The following is a 17,553-nucleotide window of genomic DNA, read 5'->3' on the forward strand; positions in this document are numbered from 1 at the left end:
GTGCCGAGCCGTGCCGGGGAGGTCTCAGAGGATGGCGTAGCTGGACTGGGATTCCGGGATCCTAGCGGCAGAGGTTCGTTCCTTGTTCGGCGCCCCGGCTCCCCGCTCCAGGCGCCATTGCTCCTCCTGACCCTTGGAAGCAAGCGCTGCACCCTGTGAGATGGGGCTTGTCTGCAGATTTTCCACATTTTTTATATCAGCTAAACCCTTCCTTCAGAGTAAGCCGGCACGAAATAAACCGCTGCCTGGAACTAAGGCAAAAGGGGCGGCGCCGATGGAAGGGAACGCGTAGAGGGTAGTCCATGGGCCGCTGTTCTGGGAAGCCTAGTTTGAAAACCCATCAAAGGAGGGAGCTCTGAAACTAAAGCAGAAGTTACAGTGCCCATTGCACCCAGCCTTCAGGCACACGGTGGCCCCCAGCCTCCAGGAATGGTTTGCACCCTGCCTACCATGGTAGGTTGGAAAACAGTGTTAAGTTTTTGTTTACAATAAAGGGAAGGCCTCTTGATTAATTCCAGGTGTTTAACCATGCCTCTTAAGTCTTTTGTTGATTATAGACAGCTAACTCCACCATCTCATCTAAGTCCAGGACATAAAATAATACGGGACTTAACTATTTTATACTAATAGGCCTTTGCCCTGACACTGTTCATAACTTGCCTCTTCTATGGATCCAGATGGCTGCTTCCTTGTTAAAATTCGTCTGCTTCCAGATCTTTTAATACATCTTCAGGATATATCTAAATAATGTGGCACTCCCCAAAATGCATACCTCAGGAAAGATTCGGCCCGTATATAAATGATTATCTTTATATCGATGTGTGGCATGGAGAAGCCTGTACATTAGGACATTTGGTCTCATTTACAGTTAATAGTCATAATCCTACCCTTCCTCATTAAACTATTTTCTCTTTAACCTCTTGGTAAAGTTTGTGTCTTCCAGGTTACAACAGTCCCACATCAGATGATGGCTATGCCATCATTCCAGCCCTACCGCTCTCTGATGCAAAAACAAGGCTGTCATGCCCCTGGGGCCCCTAGGTTAGGCATTCAGAAATTTTTATTCTCTGATAGGCAGGGTCAACACCCTTACTCAGCCCAGAACTAGACTGGCACCCCCCTGTACCCTCATAAAATTATGGGAGTAAAATCTCTGAGGGGAGGATGAGATAGGAAGGAAGGGGGCAGGGTACAGCCATTCAAGAAATAACACAGCAGTTAACACCAAGGTGGCTGAAATTTCAACTCCCAACAGACCTTGAGGCCCAAGATGGAGATATGACTTCCAGTAGACCCTAAGCTTCATTATATGCCCATTGTATTATATTAGCATGGTAAATGACAGTCCCACAGGCACCATGACAGTTCTGAGGCTAACCATAAAAGGTCAAAAAGTGGGTGGTGGCCCAATTCCTGGGAATCCCTGCCCCTTCCCCAAAGTAGTTGGAATAATCCTCCCATTTGTTAGCATAAGAAATAAACAAGCCCATAAAAACGAATCCCCACACCTCGTGGCTGCTCTCCCTCCTGAGTAAGATGGCCACACTCTATGGAGTGTGTATCTACTTTCACTAAACTAAACACCCAAGCCCCACACCCCTACACCTCATGGCCTTTCTCTTGCCTTCTGGAACAGCCTGCACGCTGTGGAGTATGTATCTAAATAAATCTACCTTTACTCAAAAAAAAGAAAAAAGAAGAAAGGGCTAGGGAACGATGTGTATGAAGGCATGACATACTGAATGATGAAACCCAAGCAAAGGAAGAAGTGTCCCACTTGTGTCCCACAGCCTGGAGTGCCCACAGGTGGCAGAGCCTGAGGTACAGACAGCTGAGGGCGCCCAGAGCTGCTCCTGCCTGGGCCCAAATCACGGGAGCAAGTGGCGGCGGCTGCTGCCTGCAGAGGATCCTGTGCAACAGCCCTGGTCACAGAGCCAAGAGCCTCAGAAACCACCTCTCCAGGGTGCTCTGGTCAGCATAAGTTTTAAGCCACTGATTTCCAGTCACTGTGAATTCTCAGATTCTCAGGAGGGGAAAGAGGGAGAAAAATCCAGAAATTAATAAACTAAAGTCTACATTTTCCTCTGAGTGCAATTTTGTAAACATGCTTTATTTCCTCTCTCATATATAGACACATCTGCACAACAGATACTGGAATGGTTATGTCATTAAATCTTTAATTACATAAGTGAATTTATAAATCAAAGTGGAGGTTTTCCAGAGCTGCTGGAGTTGGCAGGTGGCCACCACAGCTCAGCCCTCACCCCCCCTTCACCAAATGCCCTCTGCCAGCTGGGGGGGAAAACTCCCCCATACCCCACTGCCCTACAAAGTCAGAGAGTGATGGCCCCAAGAATATGGCAGCATCAAGTTGTGCAGAGTGGCCAGCTGGCAGGCTTCACCCAGAGGTGAGACTTGAAGATCAACCCAAGCCAGGGAACTGGGTTCCCAAGTGCCCTCAGGCATACAACTACTGGGCCTTTGAGTCCATAGGGAAGGGAGACCTCCAGCTGCCCACGCCTCTCACTTGCACTCAGGTCAGGCAGGGAAGACCTGAGGCCAGGCAGCTCCTGTCCACCTCCTTTCTGCCAGAAGACATCCTTGTGCAGAGCTGGCAGTGAGGTGCCTGCTCCTGTTAATTTCATTCCCATTTCCACAAGTCCATCTGTGAATCATCCACAAGTGTCCCTATTCCCACATAGTCCCCAGGGCTTCTGGGGCTTACAGGAAGGGCTTCTCACAGCTTAGAGGTAGCCTGAGCAACTTTGGAGCTGGTTTTTCTGTTCAGGGCTTGACAGATAAAGGCCCCAGCTTCCAGGAGCTTCTGGAGGTTCACACCCTTTGAGAAACAAGTTAGAGGATGCAGTAAGTCATGACATACCCTCAACACCCAGGGAAACATCAGACAGGACAGAAAACTGTGATACTGGAAAAGTGAAGGTGACGACAACTAGGCTCTTGCCCCTCTGACAATGGGACACCAGCTGCCTGTGAGGTGATCTCCTCTGGCATCTGGGGCTACCCCTCTGCCTGCCTTCAATCTGTGTAATGGTTTGTAGTGCCGCCATCAGGAAAGGGATCTCATTAGTCTTGTAGTCCAACACCAGTCTTGTAGTCCAACACCAGGACTACAAGTCCAACTTGTAGTCTAGCACAGGCCTGGGCCACTGTGGGCAAACACTGCATACTGAAGTCAGGACCACAAGGGAGAGAGAAGTCGGAGTAAAAACAACTAGAAGGGCCATACTGGAAACCTCTGTTCACAACAACAGCTCCTATTTACTAATGCACACTGTGTGCTTAGCTCTGGGCTAAGCATTCTACATTTTCCTACTTACCTTCATAACAACCCTGTGAGACAGGCACAATTATTATTCCCATTTCTTAGGCCCAGAGAGGTGAGGTAATTTGTCAGGTCACACAGCCTGGGAGTGGCAGGACTAAATTTTAAATCTAGTTCTGTCTGATCCCAAAGCACAGATGTATATTGCTTCCAGCCCACACTGAGGACCCTGACAACTCTGGCAGAGCCCTGGAGGGGCTAATTCTACTGCCTTCATTTTACAGAGAACAAAACAAAGTCCAGAGGGAACGGACTCATTTCAGGTCATGGCCTTACCCCTTTCAGGGCTCTTTCCCTGCACCCTGGTGCTTCCTTGAATTGAACTGTCAAACTCATGCTGAGGGCTTGGCCTTCTCATGGCCTCTGTCAAACATACTCTGTTATCTCAAAATGTATGATGAAACAGCCCTAGTCCCTTGGCACCCTCCCCTCTTAACTGCACCAATACCACCACAAAGACCCTGAACAAACCCAGCAGCTTATGTCCTCTGGCTTCAGGCAGACCTCTGGTCATTTCAGGGCTGCCGCCAGCAGGGCACAAGGAAAGCTCACCGTGTGAATGCCCAGGCCGGTCAGCATGTAGACTAGGTCCTCAGTGGCCAAGTTTCCAGACGCCCCTTGTGCATAGGGACAGCCTCCAAGTCCTGCCACAGAAGAGTCCACGACACTCACTCCCATCTGGAAACAAGGATGGTGAAACATGGCTGTCACTGTGGGGACCAGAGCCTACAAAGCCGGTTCTTGTAAACCTATCATCTGCTGCCTAAAATTTCACTGAGAGTTAATCATTCCTTTGGCTTATGACGCTGTTGAAGTGAAAATCCCACTGAAAGAGACAGTGTTTCTCTTTTTAGTTTTGAAGCAGTGTGAGTCTTTTTGGCTACACTGTTTCCTCTGCCAGGAATACTATCCTCCTTCCTTTCATGGCTGATTCCTCACCTTCTTCTTCTCAGCCTAAAAGCCACCTCCTCAGAGGGGCCCCTTCCAATTACCAACCCAAACTCTCCCACTGCTGAGGCTTCCCGCTACAGTTGTTTACTTTGCTCATTTACCCACTCCCATCCCCCACCACAGGCCTCTAACCCCACGGGGCCTATCCCATTGTCCTAGGTCACTGGCTCCCACTTCCTAGATGACTGTTTCACTTTCCCCTCTCTCCTTAAACCTCAACTCTGAGAAAATAGACCCAGAATGTAACAGAATCATCTGGCTTAAAGACATGAGCCTCTCAAGGTAACCTGAGAGCTAAAAAGAGGGAAAAGGGTGGGCAGGATGGCTCCAGCTAACATTCAGACAACAGGCCAGACTTAGACGAACACTGCTGCAAGGTAGCCTGTGGTCAGACACTCTAAACTTTCTTTCTAAGGGGCTGCTGGGCCATGGGACCCCCCGTTCTGGGCCAGCCCACAGAAGCAAACCTCAAGGGAAACCCAATCTGAGGTCTTAGTCCAATCTTTGGGGAACAGCAGTAAAGGCTCTCCCTCTGAGTGAACTCTGCCTCCCTCCCTACTTCCCACCTGCTCCCCCCACCCCACACACAGGCACAGGCACATGCACACTCACAGCCCCGCGTGCTACCTAGGGGCCAGGACACCTGCGTCCTCCCTTACACCTTAGTCTTGCCATGCAGTGCTGCCTGGTCATCTTTCTGCTTCCCCTTTTCAACTGCTTAACTTCTTCATGCCCTTCAAGGCTCACTCAGGCCTCCTCTGGTGAGTCCTCTCTGACCTCCCCTGCTGGGATGGAGGCCTTCTCAGCCTGTGCTTCCTCCCTTAATGGCATTTGTCATAACGCATTAGGATTATCATTTAACTCTTGACTGTCTCCCTAACAGACCAGATGCAGACACTTTCAGGGCAGGGTCACATGTCTGTGTCCATCATAGCCAGCCTGGGGACTGACACACAGCTATCGGCCTTCAGCAGAGTGGAATGCTTGCTGAGAGCACAAATGAAACATAGCTGTCCTGCCACCATGCCCTTTGGGAGAATGGACACATGCCCTTATCCTGGGGCATGCCCTGATTACCTGCAGGGCCATCAAGGTGTTGGCTAGGGCCTGGCCGTAGGTGTCATGGCAGTGGACAGCCAGGGCAGCCACTGGCACCTCATGCATGACAGCAGACAGCATATCCCTCATGATCCCAGGGGTGCCCACGCCAATGGTGTCCCCCAGGGAGATCTCGTAGCAGCCCATTGAGTACAACTTCTTGGCGACCTGGGGAAACAAGCAGGCACTTGGAAGACACTAGATTCCTCGAGCCAGGGGTCCTTACCTATGCATAACACCTCCGTGTCTGAAGCACTGAATTCCTATGGGACCACAGGCTCCTTACAACTTTAGGAGTGGGAATGATAATCCTCTTTCTAGTCATTAGGAGACTGGGACGTAAGGGAGCAGAACTGGCCACTGCTACAGGCCCTGGAGCTCCAACCCGTGTTCCCCTCCCACCCAGTTAAAATCTAGTCCTTCACTCACCCCTCTACACACAGTGTCAGACCCAGGTACTGGAATCAGCAGAATTTATTCCTTTCATGTAGCTTTATCCTTGGTAAGACGATGTGTGAAATCATGGGTCTGAAGTGCTAGTGATATATTTTAAAGAGAAGTACATAAAATTTTTAGGAGCCCATTTGTAAACTCCTAAAATCTTTGCAAAACCAGAGCAGTATATGCTCCACCTGAGGAGGTGCTGTCGTACACTGTTCTGTGGGAGAAGGTGGAGGAAGGATGTGGCAGGGCCAGGGATGTAGATGGTACTCAATGATGGCCTGCTGGATAAAGGAGATGGTGACCCCCTCCCCTACTGCCATGGAGCGACAAGGAACCATGGCAGCCTGCGGGGGGTAGAGGGGCAGTGAAAGGAGGCGGCTTTGGAGTGACGTATGCTAAGGTGAAATCCCAGTTCTGCGGCTCACTCGCTGGGGGATCCTGGCAATGGACTTAACTTTGCTGAGCTTCAACTTCTGCTTCGGAAAAATAGTGATCAGCCTCTGTAGGGCTATGGGGAGCACTGGCAGCCAACAGAAGGCTGAGATCCGGACTACAGCCGCCACTCTCAATAAGCAGTTGCTACTGCTACCATTGCTCGTTTCTGGCTGGTGGGTGGGAAGAGCAAGAGGGCTTTGGAGATAAGCAGATGTGGGCTGAGACCTGGTTTCACCATTTACAACCTACATGGCAAGTTAGTTGGTCTCCGTGTCCTCAACTGTAAAATGGAGTAACTATAATAACACCACATTTACAGGGTGGTTTTGAGGACAAAATGACATAAGCTCTTGGTTTGCTCAAACTCAATTCCTGTACTGTGTTCTTCTCAGAGCTGACTGGGTTACTGCTCAGAGGATGTCCAGTGGCCTCTCCAACTACTACAAGGATTCTCACCTCAGTTATCATCTGTCCACTGACCAGGCTAGAAACTGAGTCAGGCTTTCACTCTGGGGTAGAGGGAGGGGCTTCAGAGACTCCATGCCCAGGCAGGGAGGTGGGCCTCCAGGAGCAAGTGCAGGGCTCTGCTCTCAGAGGGGCTTAATGAAGGAGCCTCAAGGAAAGGGTGGCGAGAGCAACCCATGCGCTCAGGGGCAAGCACGGAGCCAGCCCTCACAACCCTCACACCCTAACAAACACACACCTCAGCTACTTTAGCCGGGGAGATCTTCCCTTCATAAGGGCATCCAAGCACACAGGAGATGTACCTGTGGGAAAACAGGGAGGAATGATGTCAATGCCCTGGAACTCTTCAACCAGCAGGGCTGAGGCAGGGTGGCTGTTTGACACATCGCTAGTCAGCCTGCACCCAAACCAGCAGCTGGGCAGGAGGCCAAGGGTGTGGGTGAAAGGCTGATTCAATGATGTGGAGCCAAATGAGGGCAGTGCCGCTCAGTGCCAGGAGGGGGCGGTGCAGCACCGTGGCAGGGAAGGGAAGGGAAGGGACTAACAGGCCTGCAGTTCAGGAAGCTGGGGGTGCACAGTCTCAGGAGAGGCAGCCAGAGAACAGCGCTGGAGGAGAAGCTAGAGAGGGCAACAGGAGCAGCCGCCTGAGGCACACGGGGGAGGGAAAGTAGAACACAGGCCAAGGTGGGGCCCACACACAGAAGAGGACCAAGGATGATGAAATCAAAGCAGGAACAAAAAAGCTGGGCTGGCCTGAGGGCCAAGGGATCAGCTGCTCTGGTGAGTTGCTGGAGGATTCATACACTCATTTATTCAACTGATAATGAGTTGCCCCATAATGTGCCAGGCACTGGAGTACGCAGTGAGCAAGGCTGAAAGGTCCCTACCCTCATGGAGCTTGAAGTTTCAAGTTAGGAAGACAGCCGATAAAAAGGTAATCTAAAAAGTGAAGGAGATAAGCTCAGAAAATGACATGCTATGAAGAAAAGACAAGACAACTGTGACAGAAGCCAGAAGGGGAGGCCCACAGGAGTCAGGATGGTCCAGGAAGACCGCTGTGAAGACACGGTGCTGGAGCTGAGACTGGGGAGAGCCACGTTCCAGGCAGAGAGAGCCAGTGCAGAGGCCTTGAGATGAAGATTAAGTGTGTTCAAGACACAGGACAAAGAACACAATAGCTGAGGTACAGGCAGAAAGGGGCAAAGAAGGACAACATGAGGTTGAGAGGTGGCCACTGGCCTGATCACAGGGTCTTGCGAGCTAAGGTAAGGAGTCTGGATCTTGGGTGTAGACACTTCTATGCCCACTCACCCCACTGAGGCTGAGGCTCCATTAAAACCTTTTAGAGTCTAGCAAACTACTCTGCATGTTAAGAGGCATAATGAGTATTTGCTGGATAAACAATTTCAGACTCAACCATCTCAGCGTATTTTTCCATTTCAATTCCACCCTCCCTACTCTCCAATCATTGCTGAGCAAGGAAAAGTTAAGAGAAATACTGAAGAAAGAGCACAGGCAGACCCGACACGCCCCTGCTTCCCCATCCAATCATCTGCCCAGCGGTTCCTGTGCACACAGTGGGTGTGCTGGGAGAGGGAGCACACCAGGGACTGACAGAGATGTGGGCCCCGCCCTCAGGGAGAGCAGAGTCCAGTCAGGGCGGCAGGAGGGAGGATTTAACAAGCAGCTAAGTGCTATGTTAGAGGATGTCCAGGGGACTGTGGTAACCCGGAGGAGAGGCACCAACTCCAGCTGAAGGACAGAGAAGGCTTCTTGGAGAAAGTGGACCTGAAGATGAGAAAGTTAGCCTTGACAGGTAGGATGTACAAGGAAGGGGGTTCTGAGTCCACAGAAAGCACGTGTGAAGGCCCAGAGGCAGGAAAGAGCAGGGGCATGTGACAGATGGAAAGAAGTTCCATCCAGTGGGCAGAGGAAGTAGGGCAAGAAGGGAGCAGAGAGCAAAGAGGCTGCAGAGTGGTAGGGGCTGAATCACACAGGGGCTTGTAAACCATGCTGAAAACTCTAGAGTTGACAGGTCACTGAAAGGTTTTTAATCAGGGGGTGATGAGATCAGATGAGATCAACTTCTGAACGAGCATTCTGTCTGCGAGTTGTTGTGTGACCTGACAGCGGACTCTTCATCCTTCCTGAGCCAAATTTGTCATCTGGAAGTGGGGCTAGCACTCTCCTGGCTGGATGATTGTGACGCTACAATCAGATACAGATGGACAACGCCTGGCACTACTGCTATTAAAGATGTGATGCTGGAGACATTTCAGAGGCCTAGAGGATTCTTCAGGCATGTGTGAAGAGTTGGTGGTAGAGCCAGGGTTAAACTGACCTCCACAAACCTGGCTTAGTGTCCTGTCCTGCTAGATTCCTTTGGTGAACCGACCCACAAATTACGTTTGGAGAAAGCACTTGCTTGCATTCCTTCTGACCACGTTTACTTAGGAGAAGATGTCTAGGTGTAGAGCCTGTGCTGCCTGCACTCAGGGTAAGGGGTTTGTGAGGGAGGGTCGCTTGAGTCAGAGCCTGGCCCCATTCCAGAGGGTACTGAGGAAAAGACGGGCAGCACCGATGTGGTCAGACTCACCCCCGCACAGGGATACTGGCTGCCTGAGCTGCCTTCAAGATTTCATAAGACTGCTGCAAACTCTCGTCTATGGAGCAGTTGATGTTCTTCCTGGTGAAGAGCTCAGAGACAGCTCCAAAGATGGCCACTTCCTTGGCTCCAGCAGCAACCTGCCAATAGCCAGATGAATTCCTTTCAGCGTTGTTGTTCTTCAAGGAACACTAACGTAGAGTGGCAAAAACCCTCGTCTTACAGTGATTTTTGTGATATGTGACTCTTCTAGGTTGAATTGTCCTTCCCCAAAAATTATGTTGAAACTAACCCCCAGTATCTCAGATTGTGACCTGATTTGGCAACAGGGTTACTGTAGATGTAATTAGTTACGACGAGGTCATATTGGTCCCGACTCCAATATGATCAGTGCCGTTACAAGATGGCAGCCATGTGAAGACAGACACAGGAGGGCAGGCCAGTGAAGACAGAGGCAGACAGTGGAGTGATGCACCTACAAGCTGAGGAACACAAGGACTGCCAGCTGTCACCAGAAACTAGGAGGGAGACATGGAACAGGTTTTTCCCTGAGTCTCCAGAATGAACCAACCCTACTGACACCTTGATTTCGGACTTCAACCTCCAAAACTGTGGGAGAATCCATCTCTGTTGTTTTAAGCTACCTAGTTTTTGGTATTTTGTAATGGCAGCCCTAGGAGATTAATACCATGAATTATATCTCAATAAAAAAGAAGTCTTGGCCTTCCCCCAAGGACCAACACTGCTGCTGCCATCACCAGCCTGGAAATCAGTCCTAAAAGACACTTTTTGCCTAAATTCAGAATCAATATCTCCAATGATGTTCTCATCTAAAATTATAAGAAAGTTGGCACATACTAGCAATCACCTTTGAACTCTTGTGGAGGCTTGGTTACCTTTCTCTACAGAGGAAACAGGCAGTCACACAAGAGCTAACATTTATTAGGCTCTGTCTTCTACCAGGCTCTTCCTAAGCAATTTATGTGCATTCTATCCTCTGAAATCCTCACAATGTTAGGAACTATCATTAGCCCCATTTTATAGGCAGAACCTGAGACTCAAAGAGGTTTAGCAGCTTGTCAAGATCAGAGAGATGGGAGTGGCAGGGCCAGGACTGCCCCCAGGTCTGTCTGATGGTGCCCATGACCACTGGAGACCAGTCATTCAGATAGATATCCTGAGACAGGGACTGAGGCCCAGGGACAAGACAGGGACCAATGCCTTCAATCTTGTTTAAAGGGCCTCCACCAAAAACAAGTCTTACCGCTGCCTGGTAGCCTTTGAAATTTGGGGTCAGGACAGGGTAGTTGGTGCCAGGAAATTTCCGGATGCCCTTCAAGACTTCAGCATGGTCAGCCATCTGGGAGCCAAAGAACACATCGCCAAGTCACCACCAAAGGCAGACAGAGACCTCAGGTACAGAAAACCTTTTTTTGAGCACAAAATCTCTGTCCTCCAGAATCCTTGGAGAATAAGTCCTTTTGCAGAGCTGAGTCTCCCCAATGCTTTTACTATTTGTTTGACTCCAGAAGGCTCCTTGGCATGCATGAGATCCCCAATTTCTCCATATGGTTAATACTGTCAGCTCTACGGAAGCAGTGACAGTGGTAATGATACTTTCAGACATTTACTCAGAACGTGCTCACAGCCCAGCACTGAGCTCAGCTCTCTGTCTTCTAACCCTCAGCTAGGACAGGATCTTTCCTCCCAGTTGACTGTCTCTGTGAAGCAAGAGTTGTCAGTCTTTCCCTTTTACAAACGCAGAAGCCATACCTCTAGACAGGACTAGAGATTCTAGACTTCTACAGTCAGAAGAGATGTGAAATGTTTTCCTGAAACTGGGGATGGGGAGGCCTCATCAGGCTCACCAAGCAAGCCAGGGCAGAGCCAAGACTGAATCCGAGCCTCCTGCCTCCCAGGGCACTTTCTGTTGCTCCACCATGTGACTTAATCACCTGAGACCCCTCAAAGCCAGAGGCCAAGAAACTGACGTTCCTAACTTCTACTTACTTCTAGGGCAAATGCAAAACTTTACATCCCTTTCATCTGAGAAATGCTCAAGGACTGGGGCTCACCTGAGGAACCCACTTGGGAGACACAAAGCTGGTGGCTTCTATAACAGGGAGTCCTGCTTCAGAAAGCATGTCTATCAACTTGATTTTTGTTGGAGTAGGTATGATATTCTGCAATGGAGAGAGAAAAATACCAGGGAAGACAGGTCAGCCAAGGTAGGAATAAAATGGTCTCAGGATGCAGCCTGTCTGTTCAAAGCTTTTGCTACGGCAAGCACTTCACTATCTCAACCTTCAAATGCTAACATGAATTCACACCAGCAGGTGCAGTAAAGCTGGTCTTCAAGTTCTACAGATAGTGTTTTGCAATGGAAGCAGTTTCTCACTTGAAAAGGAGTTCATACTTACATGGAAACAATATTTTTCTGTCATACTGGCTTTTAAACTAAATTTGTTACTTTATAACACAATCATAAACAAACTGAGAGCAATGTACCATGGCCTGAAAGGGCAGGGATGACCAACCCTCTGGGTCCAAAGGAGCACACCCTCCCATTTTCTAGCTCTCAGCTGGCAGAGGAGATCATCCTCACATGTTCAGTCTGGGGCTTCTTTCTTTCCCTCCCCCACCATGTCTAGTTGCTTACCAGATTCTATAGATTCCTATATCCAAATCTGCTGTCATTATCCTGTATGCATTATGGCATGGTCTCACTCTACCAAATCACCCCACACAGGAATCCTTCTAAAACACAGCCTCCAGTATCTGCTCAAAAGCCTTTCATGGCTCCCAAGTACTTACAGGCTTAGGTTAAAAATCTAAAAACTCCAAGCCCTTCTTGCCAGGACCTTCTATTCCTAATTTCTCTCTCACTGCTTTAATTTAATCCATTTCACAACTTTTTTTTTTTTTTTTTTTTACGAGGGGGAGGTAACTAGGTTTACTTATTTATTTACTTTTTTGTTGGAGGTACTGGGGATTGAACCCAGGACCTTGTGCATGGTAGGCACGTGCTCGATCACTGAGCTACACCCTCCTCCCAACAAGTAATTTCTGAGAGCCCTTCATGTTCCAGGGGTTGTGCTAGGTACTATAGGTACAGTGGTGAACAGAACAGACAAGATCCTGCCCTCCGGGACCTTACAGCTTACGGTTTCCAACAAACGCTCACTATTAAAGCTAGGCTGATTATACTTTAAAAAAATAAAAAAGAAAAAGGTTTTCTTATTGTAAAAAAATTAATACATGATTATTTCAGAAAAATATATGTAAAACAAAAGAAAACCACCCTTAAAACCTCCCAGAGATAATACTATTAACACCCCAATATGTAACTTTCTAGATCTGTGCAGCCCAATACATTAGGCACTAGCCATATGTGATTATTTAAATGTAACTAAAATTACATTAAAAATTCAATTCCCCAGCCACACCAGCCACATTTCAAGTGCTATATAGCCACATGTGTCTAATGGCTACTGTATGCGACAGCTCAAGTCTGGAACATTTCTGACTTCACAAAAAGTTCTACTGGACAGCAGGGGAGATACCCCCACACATATATAAGCTTTTTTGTTTCATATGCAAAAGTATAAGATATATATATATATACTATTTATATATATTTACTATTTTATAATCTGCTTAAGTCACTTAATATACTCCTAAATTATTAATAGCTTCATAATATTCCATTTTATGTAGTTATTAATGTATCTGATCTAATGTTCCTTATACTGAACATTTAGGTTGTTTCCAACTGTCCTGCTGTTACAATAGGGTTGTAAGGAGCATCTCCAAGGCTAAATCTTTGCATGTGACCTTCATGTCTTCCTTTGGACAAATCCCCTCATATGGAATTGCTGGATCAAAGGCATGCCCTCACCTTCCCTCTGCACTCCTGCAACACCCCAAAGGGCCTTGGGATGGACCTGGGGACACACTACTTGTGACACCACCATCTTGGATGACTGAACTGGCACAGATGCCTGGCCTCCCCAACTTGGCCCTAAGTCAGGCAGAGTGAGCATATCTTGCATAGCTTTGTACCCATCACATGGAACTCTCAAGGCCTGAAAAAAACTTTTTTGGTTGATTTCCATTTTTACCTTTTCATTTTGTAGTCCGTCTCGAGGACAAACTTCCACAATTTTCACCCGCTTTGGGAAAGTACCCCCAGATGAGATGCTGACCTTTGATTTAAAAGAGGAAACAAAAAGTAACAGGAAGAGACTGTCACAATTCTCCAGGGGGACAAATCTAAAAAATGCATCCATCACATTAATACTGAGATATGAAGTAATATTTCTCACACTTTAATCCACATTTGGTCTGTTTCAGAATTAAGAACAAAAAGAATATTTCACTTAGAAACAGGAAGTAGTAAGAGATTCCCGCACCCAGTGCAGAGCCATTTCCAACTCTTCTGAAGTCCAGACCCATTTCCAGCTGCCTGACATTTGAGCACTTAGGTTGTTTTTTACACAAACCTATTTGTACCTCTCAAACTTAGAAGTCCTCAAACAGAACTGTTTAATTTCTCCTAAAGCCCAGTCTGACTTCACTCTATCTCAGAAAAAAACATCACATGCATCCTGTTGCTTAAGCCAGAAACCTGACTCATCCCCTTCCCCAACTCACCTTGGTCTGTAAGATTTGCATCATTTGACTCCTGCCTATTGGTGAATTTATTACTTATTTCTACTGTTCCACACCCACCCCACTGATGGGTCACTATACTCCAGACCCACCAGCCTTTCTCCCACAGCAGGGCCTCAGTGCTTGCAGTTCCCTCTGCCCCCAACTGCTCTCCACTTGGCTCTTCCCACATCTGACTCCACTTTTCAGTCATGAAAGGTGTGTGAAGCTGCCAATTCCTTCACCCTCATTGTTTTCTATTTCAGGAGTACAATTACTTCCTTGAGAGCCCTGCAAATAATGCCTGCCCAGTGTTTCCCCCAGTAGAACATAAGCTCTATGAGAGACTTTGTCTTGACCTCCACTTCATCACACTGTTTGCCCCTGTGCTTGGCACAAAGAAGGCTCTCATTAAAAAGTTATTAAAACAACAAATAAATGCATGAAGGGCATAGCTTCCCCAGAGGAGGGCAATTACTGAGTGTGGTGAGGCATAGTCTTGGACTTTTTGGGGTTGAGGGGAGTGGAGGAGGCTTCTGTTCTGTTACAATCGCAGGCTGGGTGATGACAAGGAGTCAGTCTGGGAGGAAATGAAACCTTCAGCAGTTGACATTTTAAATAAAGGCCCTCAGTCTCCTCTATATGAAGTCTGCCCTATACAAAGTCCTCTGTATAAAATCTTCCTCTTCATCACCAAGTAACATGAGGCTTCCCCCACCCCTTTCCTCTATTCTTAATACTACTTAATACTCTTCAAATTAACTTCATTTTTACCAAATTTAATCTGGATAAACATACTGCAATGGGACAAGGGGAGAGGTGTACTGGGAATCTGCTAAGGACCCCAAATTCCTAAAACCCTTAAGGAAGGAAATATTCCTGGCTATGAATCAGCTAGAACTTAAGACAACTCACCTGAACTGGCCTTGCTTTTAGCCAGCAAAGTTTCCTAGAGACTAAAGTGATGAGCCACTGAATGTCACGAAGTCAACAGGCTAGTTTGGAAGGTCCCTGAAAGTTGAATCTCCCTCCAGCAGGGATGTTCAGCCTCTGCTGGTACATTACCCTAAAAGGATCCCAATGGAATGTAAGCTCCATGAGGCAGGGACTTTGTTTTATTAATTGCTATATTTTGAAGGCCCTGGGACCTAATACGGGCTCAGTAAATAATTGTTGAATGCTTTTGAAAGAACGTGAAACCTGTTCCCAAGTTCCTTTTATTAGAAACTCAATTCCACTTCCTTCCCCATAAGAACTCTTCATATACTAACAACAAAACAATTCACACTTACTAAGCATTTACCATTTGCCAGGCACTTATAAGTTCCTTTTGCATATTAATCCATATCATTCTCTTAATAACCTTGCTAGGTAGGAACTATTATAATTCCCATTTTACTGTAAGAAATCTGAAGCCCAAGGAAATTACGTAACTTTCCCAAAGTCACATGCTTCGCTAGTCACTGAGCCAGTATCTGGACCCGACAATGTGGATCTAGAGCACACGTTCTTAACCCCTACGCCACAATGCCTCTGCCACCTGTTGTTCCCTCTAGTCTTCTCTTGGTAAATAAATTCATTTCCCCCATAAAGTTCTGCCTAGAAATAATCCCCTCTTACCACACAAAACCTGGACCACAGCCTCCTGAGCTTTGGTGTACCTATATCGACAGCTAATACTGACTAAAGCCCACTGCTAACTTCACACGTCAGCACCTCATTTAGTCCATAGTGACAGGGACTATCACTATCCCAACTCCACAGAGGAAGAAACAGCCTCAGAAAGACCCAAAATCACACAGCCAGGAAGTGAGGAAGCTGGACTTTACTGTCTAGTTCTGACAGCAAGTCTATGCCTGTAACCCTATGGAGGGCCCACCATGACCATCTCATTACACCATCTCATTTAATTTCCTTAACATTTCAGGTTGGAATTACCAGCTTTATTTTGCACATGAGCAACTGGTGGGGGACAGCGGCCTAGTAGACACTGAAATGGTTTTCTGAGAGAGGCCCACTGCCAAGATAGTGTAATTTTTAACTGCTGCACAGTTTTAACTCCTCTAAACTCTAAGGCAACAACTGATACATCACTTTCTAAGAGCCAGAACAATGTCAAATGCTTTACTTACACTTTCTTTAATCTCCAAACCAACCCTGAGGTAATGTTTTTCCATGTTAAAGATCAAGAAAACTGGGGTTTAGAGACCTGTCACTCAGCCTAGAAAGTGTCTTCAGAACCACTGTGACACCACGGCTTGAGCTTTAATCTACACAACGTATTCAACCCTTTATATAACTCGGTCTCCTACACTTTCCCTCCACTCTCTGAGGGCGGGGGAGAGGGGGGAAAATATCAGGATCGCACAGGCCCAAAGTACAATTCCAAGGGAATTACACCTCGCGTCCCACGCGATTCAAGTCCCGCTCAGAACGCTAGGGCAGCTCGCCAAGCGTCTGCAAACGCAACAAGAGCTGGAAGTGGAGGCGGAGGGAAGGGGATGACTTTACTTTTTCCACTCGGAACCGGCAGGGTATTCGTGATTTTCACTTATGAGGAGCTTGATCAGGGCAGAGGCTCAATGAGAGGGAGAAAAGTGCCAAGGTCACCGGGAAGAGCCTTGGCTAGGGAACTAGGACACCTGGGATGGCGTCGCAGGTCTCCAGGACACGGGCAAGTCTCTCTCTGTCTCTGGGCCTCAGTTTCCCCATGACCCTCAAGGGATCTGAGCGGCACAGAGAAGATTCAAGGCTCCAAGTCCCTCCTGACTCTCGCCTGAAAAGCTGTCTGGCTTCGCCTCTCAGAGAGCAGCCGCTACGGGCCAAGCCCCCGACCCAGACCGTCATGGTGCCTTCAGGACCGCCCCTGGGCAGGCCGAGGCACTTACAGCCGGGAGGGACGCCAAGCCCACCAGTCTCCGCAGCAGCGCCTTCCTCACTGTCGCCATCTTGGCCCAGCTTTCTCCGCAGCGGCGCAGCGGCGTCCCACGTGACCGCCGAGCGTTGGGTAGGCATGGCCCAGCCTATGGGGCGGGGCCTCCAGGACGGACGCGGTGACGCCATATGCTGGCTCCGCCCCCAGCCCGTCTGCGTTTTTCTTCCGTCTGGCCAGTTGTTTGTTAATCACTTTTCCCGAGCGTCTTCTGTGTGCCAGGTCGAGGCGCTGGGACGGTAAAGATGAACAAAAATTAACCAAAGAGGCGCTGGGACTGTAAAGGTGAACAAAAATTAACCAAAGTCTCTGACTTCATGATTTGTAGTCTGGGTGATGTGGTAAGAAATATGAACAATCACATATACAGTTATGTAATTACCTTTCGCAATAAGATGAAGCATTACTATTTACCACGCACTGTTCTGAGTTATTTGCACATATTAGCTCATTCATCACGATCTTCAGGACTCAATGCAGACAGTCTACTCCAGAGAGAGAAGCATCCTTTAATTTCATACCTTGAAGAATGAGTAAGATTTAACGAAGTAAAGATACAATAAAAGCTTTCCAGACAGAAAGCATAACACATGCAGAAGCCCCAAGGCAAAGAAACTGAATGCTTAGACC

The 17,553-nt window shown here is 47.9% G+C and overlaps 1 protein-coding gene across 3 annotated transcripts; it reads right to left on the bottom strand.

Moving 5' to 3' along the window:
* Nucleotides 1-2,089: 2,089 nt before the first annotated feature.
* Nucleotides 2,090-17,029, bottom strand: HMGCL (3-hydroxy-3-methylglutaryl-CoA lyase). 3 transcript variants are annotated; one of them, XM_006179148.3, is made up of 9 exons: nucleotides 16,880-17,029; nucleotides 13,463-13,546; nucleotides 11,417-11,524; nucleotides 10,606-10,701; nucleotides 9,333-9,481; nucleotides 6,975-7,038; nucleotides 5,372-5,560; nucleotides 3,896-4,021; nucleotides 2,090-2,839 (listed from the first exon to the last, which is right to left on the bottom strand). In XM_006179148.3, the coding sequence occupies exons 1-9, from the start codon at nucleotides 16,937-16,939 to the stop codon at nucleotides 2,738-2,740; spliced, it is 978 nt and encodes a 325-aa protein (XP_006179210.1). In that variant the 5' UTR covers nucleotides 16,940-17,029; the 3' UTR covers nucleotides 2,090-2,737. The 3 variants fall into 3 exon arrangements, with proteins under 3 accessions (XP_006179210.1, XP_032351349.1, XP_014410085.1); XM_032495458.1 differs by lacking the exon at nucleotides 11,417-11,524; XM_014554599.2 differs by lacking the exon at nucleotides 5,372-5,560.
* Between the last annotated feature and the right edge of the window lie 524 nt (nucleotides 17,030-17,553).

Source organism: Camelus ferus, chromosome 13 (assembly GCF_009834535.1).
Source record: "Camelus ferus isolate YT-003-E chromosome 13, BCGSAC_Cfer_1.0, whole genome shotgun sequence".
Classification (NCBI taxonomy): domain Eukaryota; kingdom Metazoa; phylum Chordata; class Mammalia; order Artiodactyla; family Camelidae; genus Camelus; species Camelus ferus.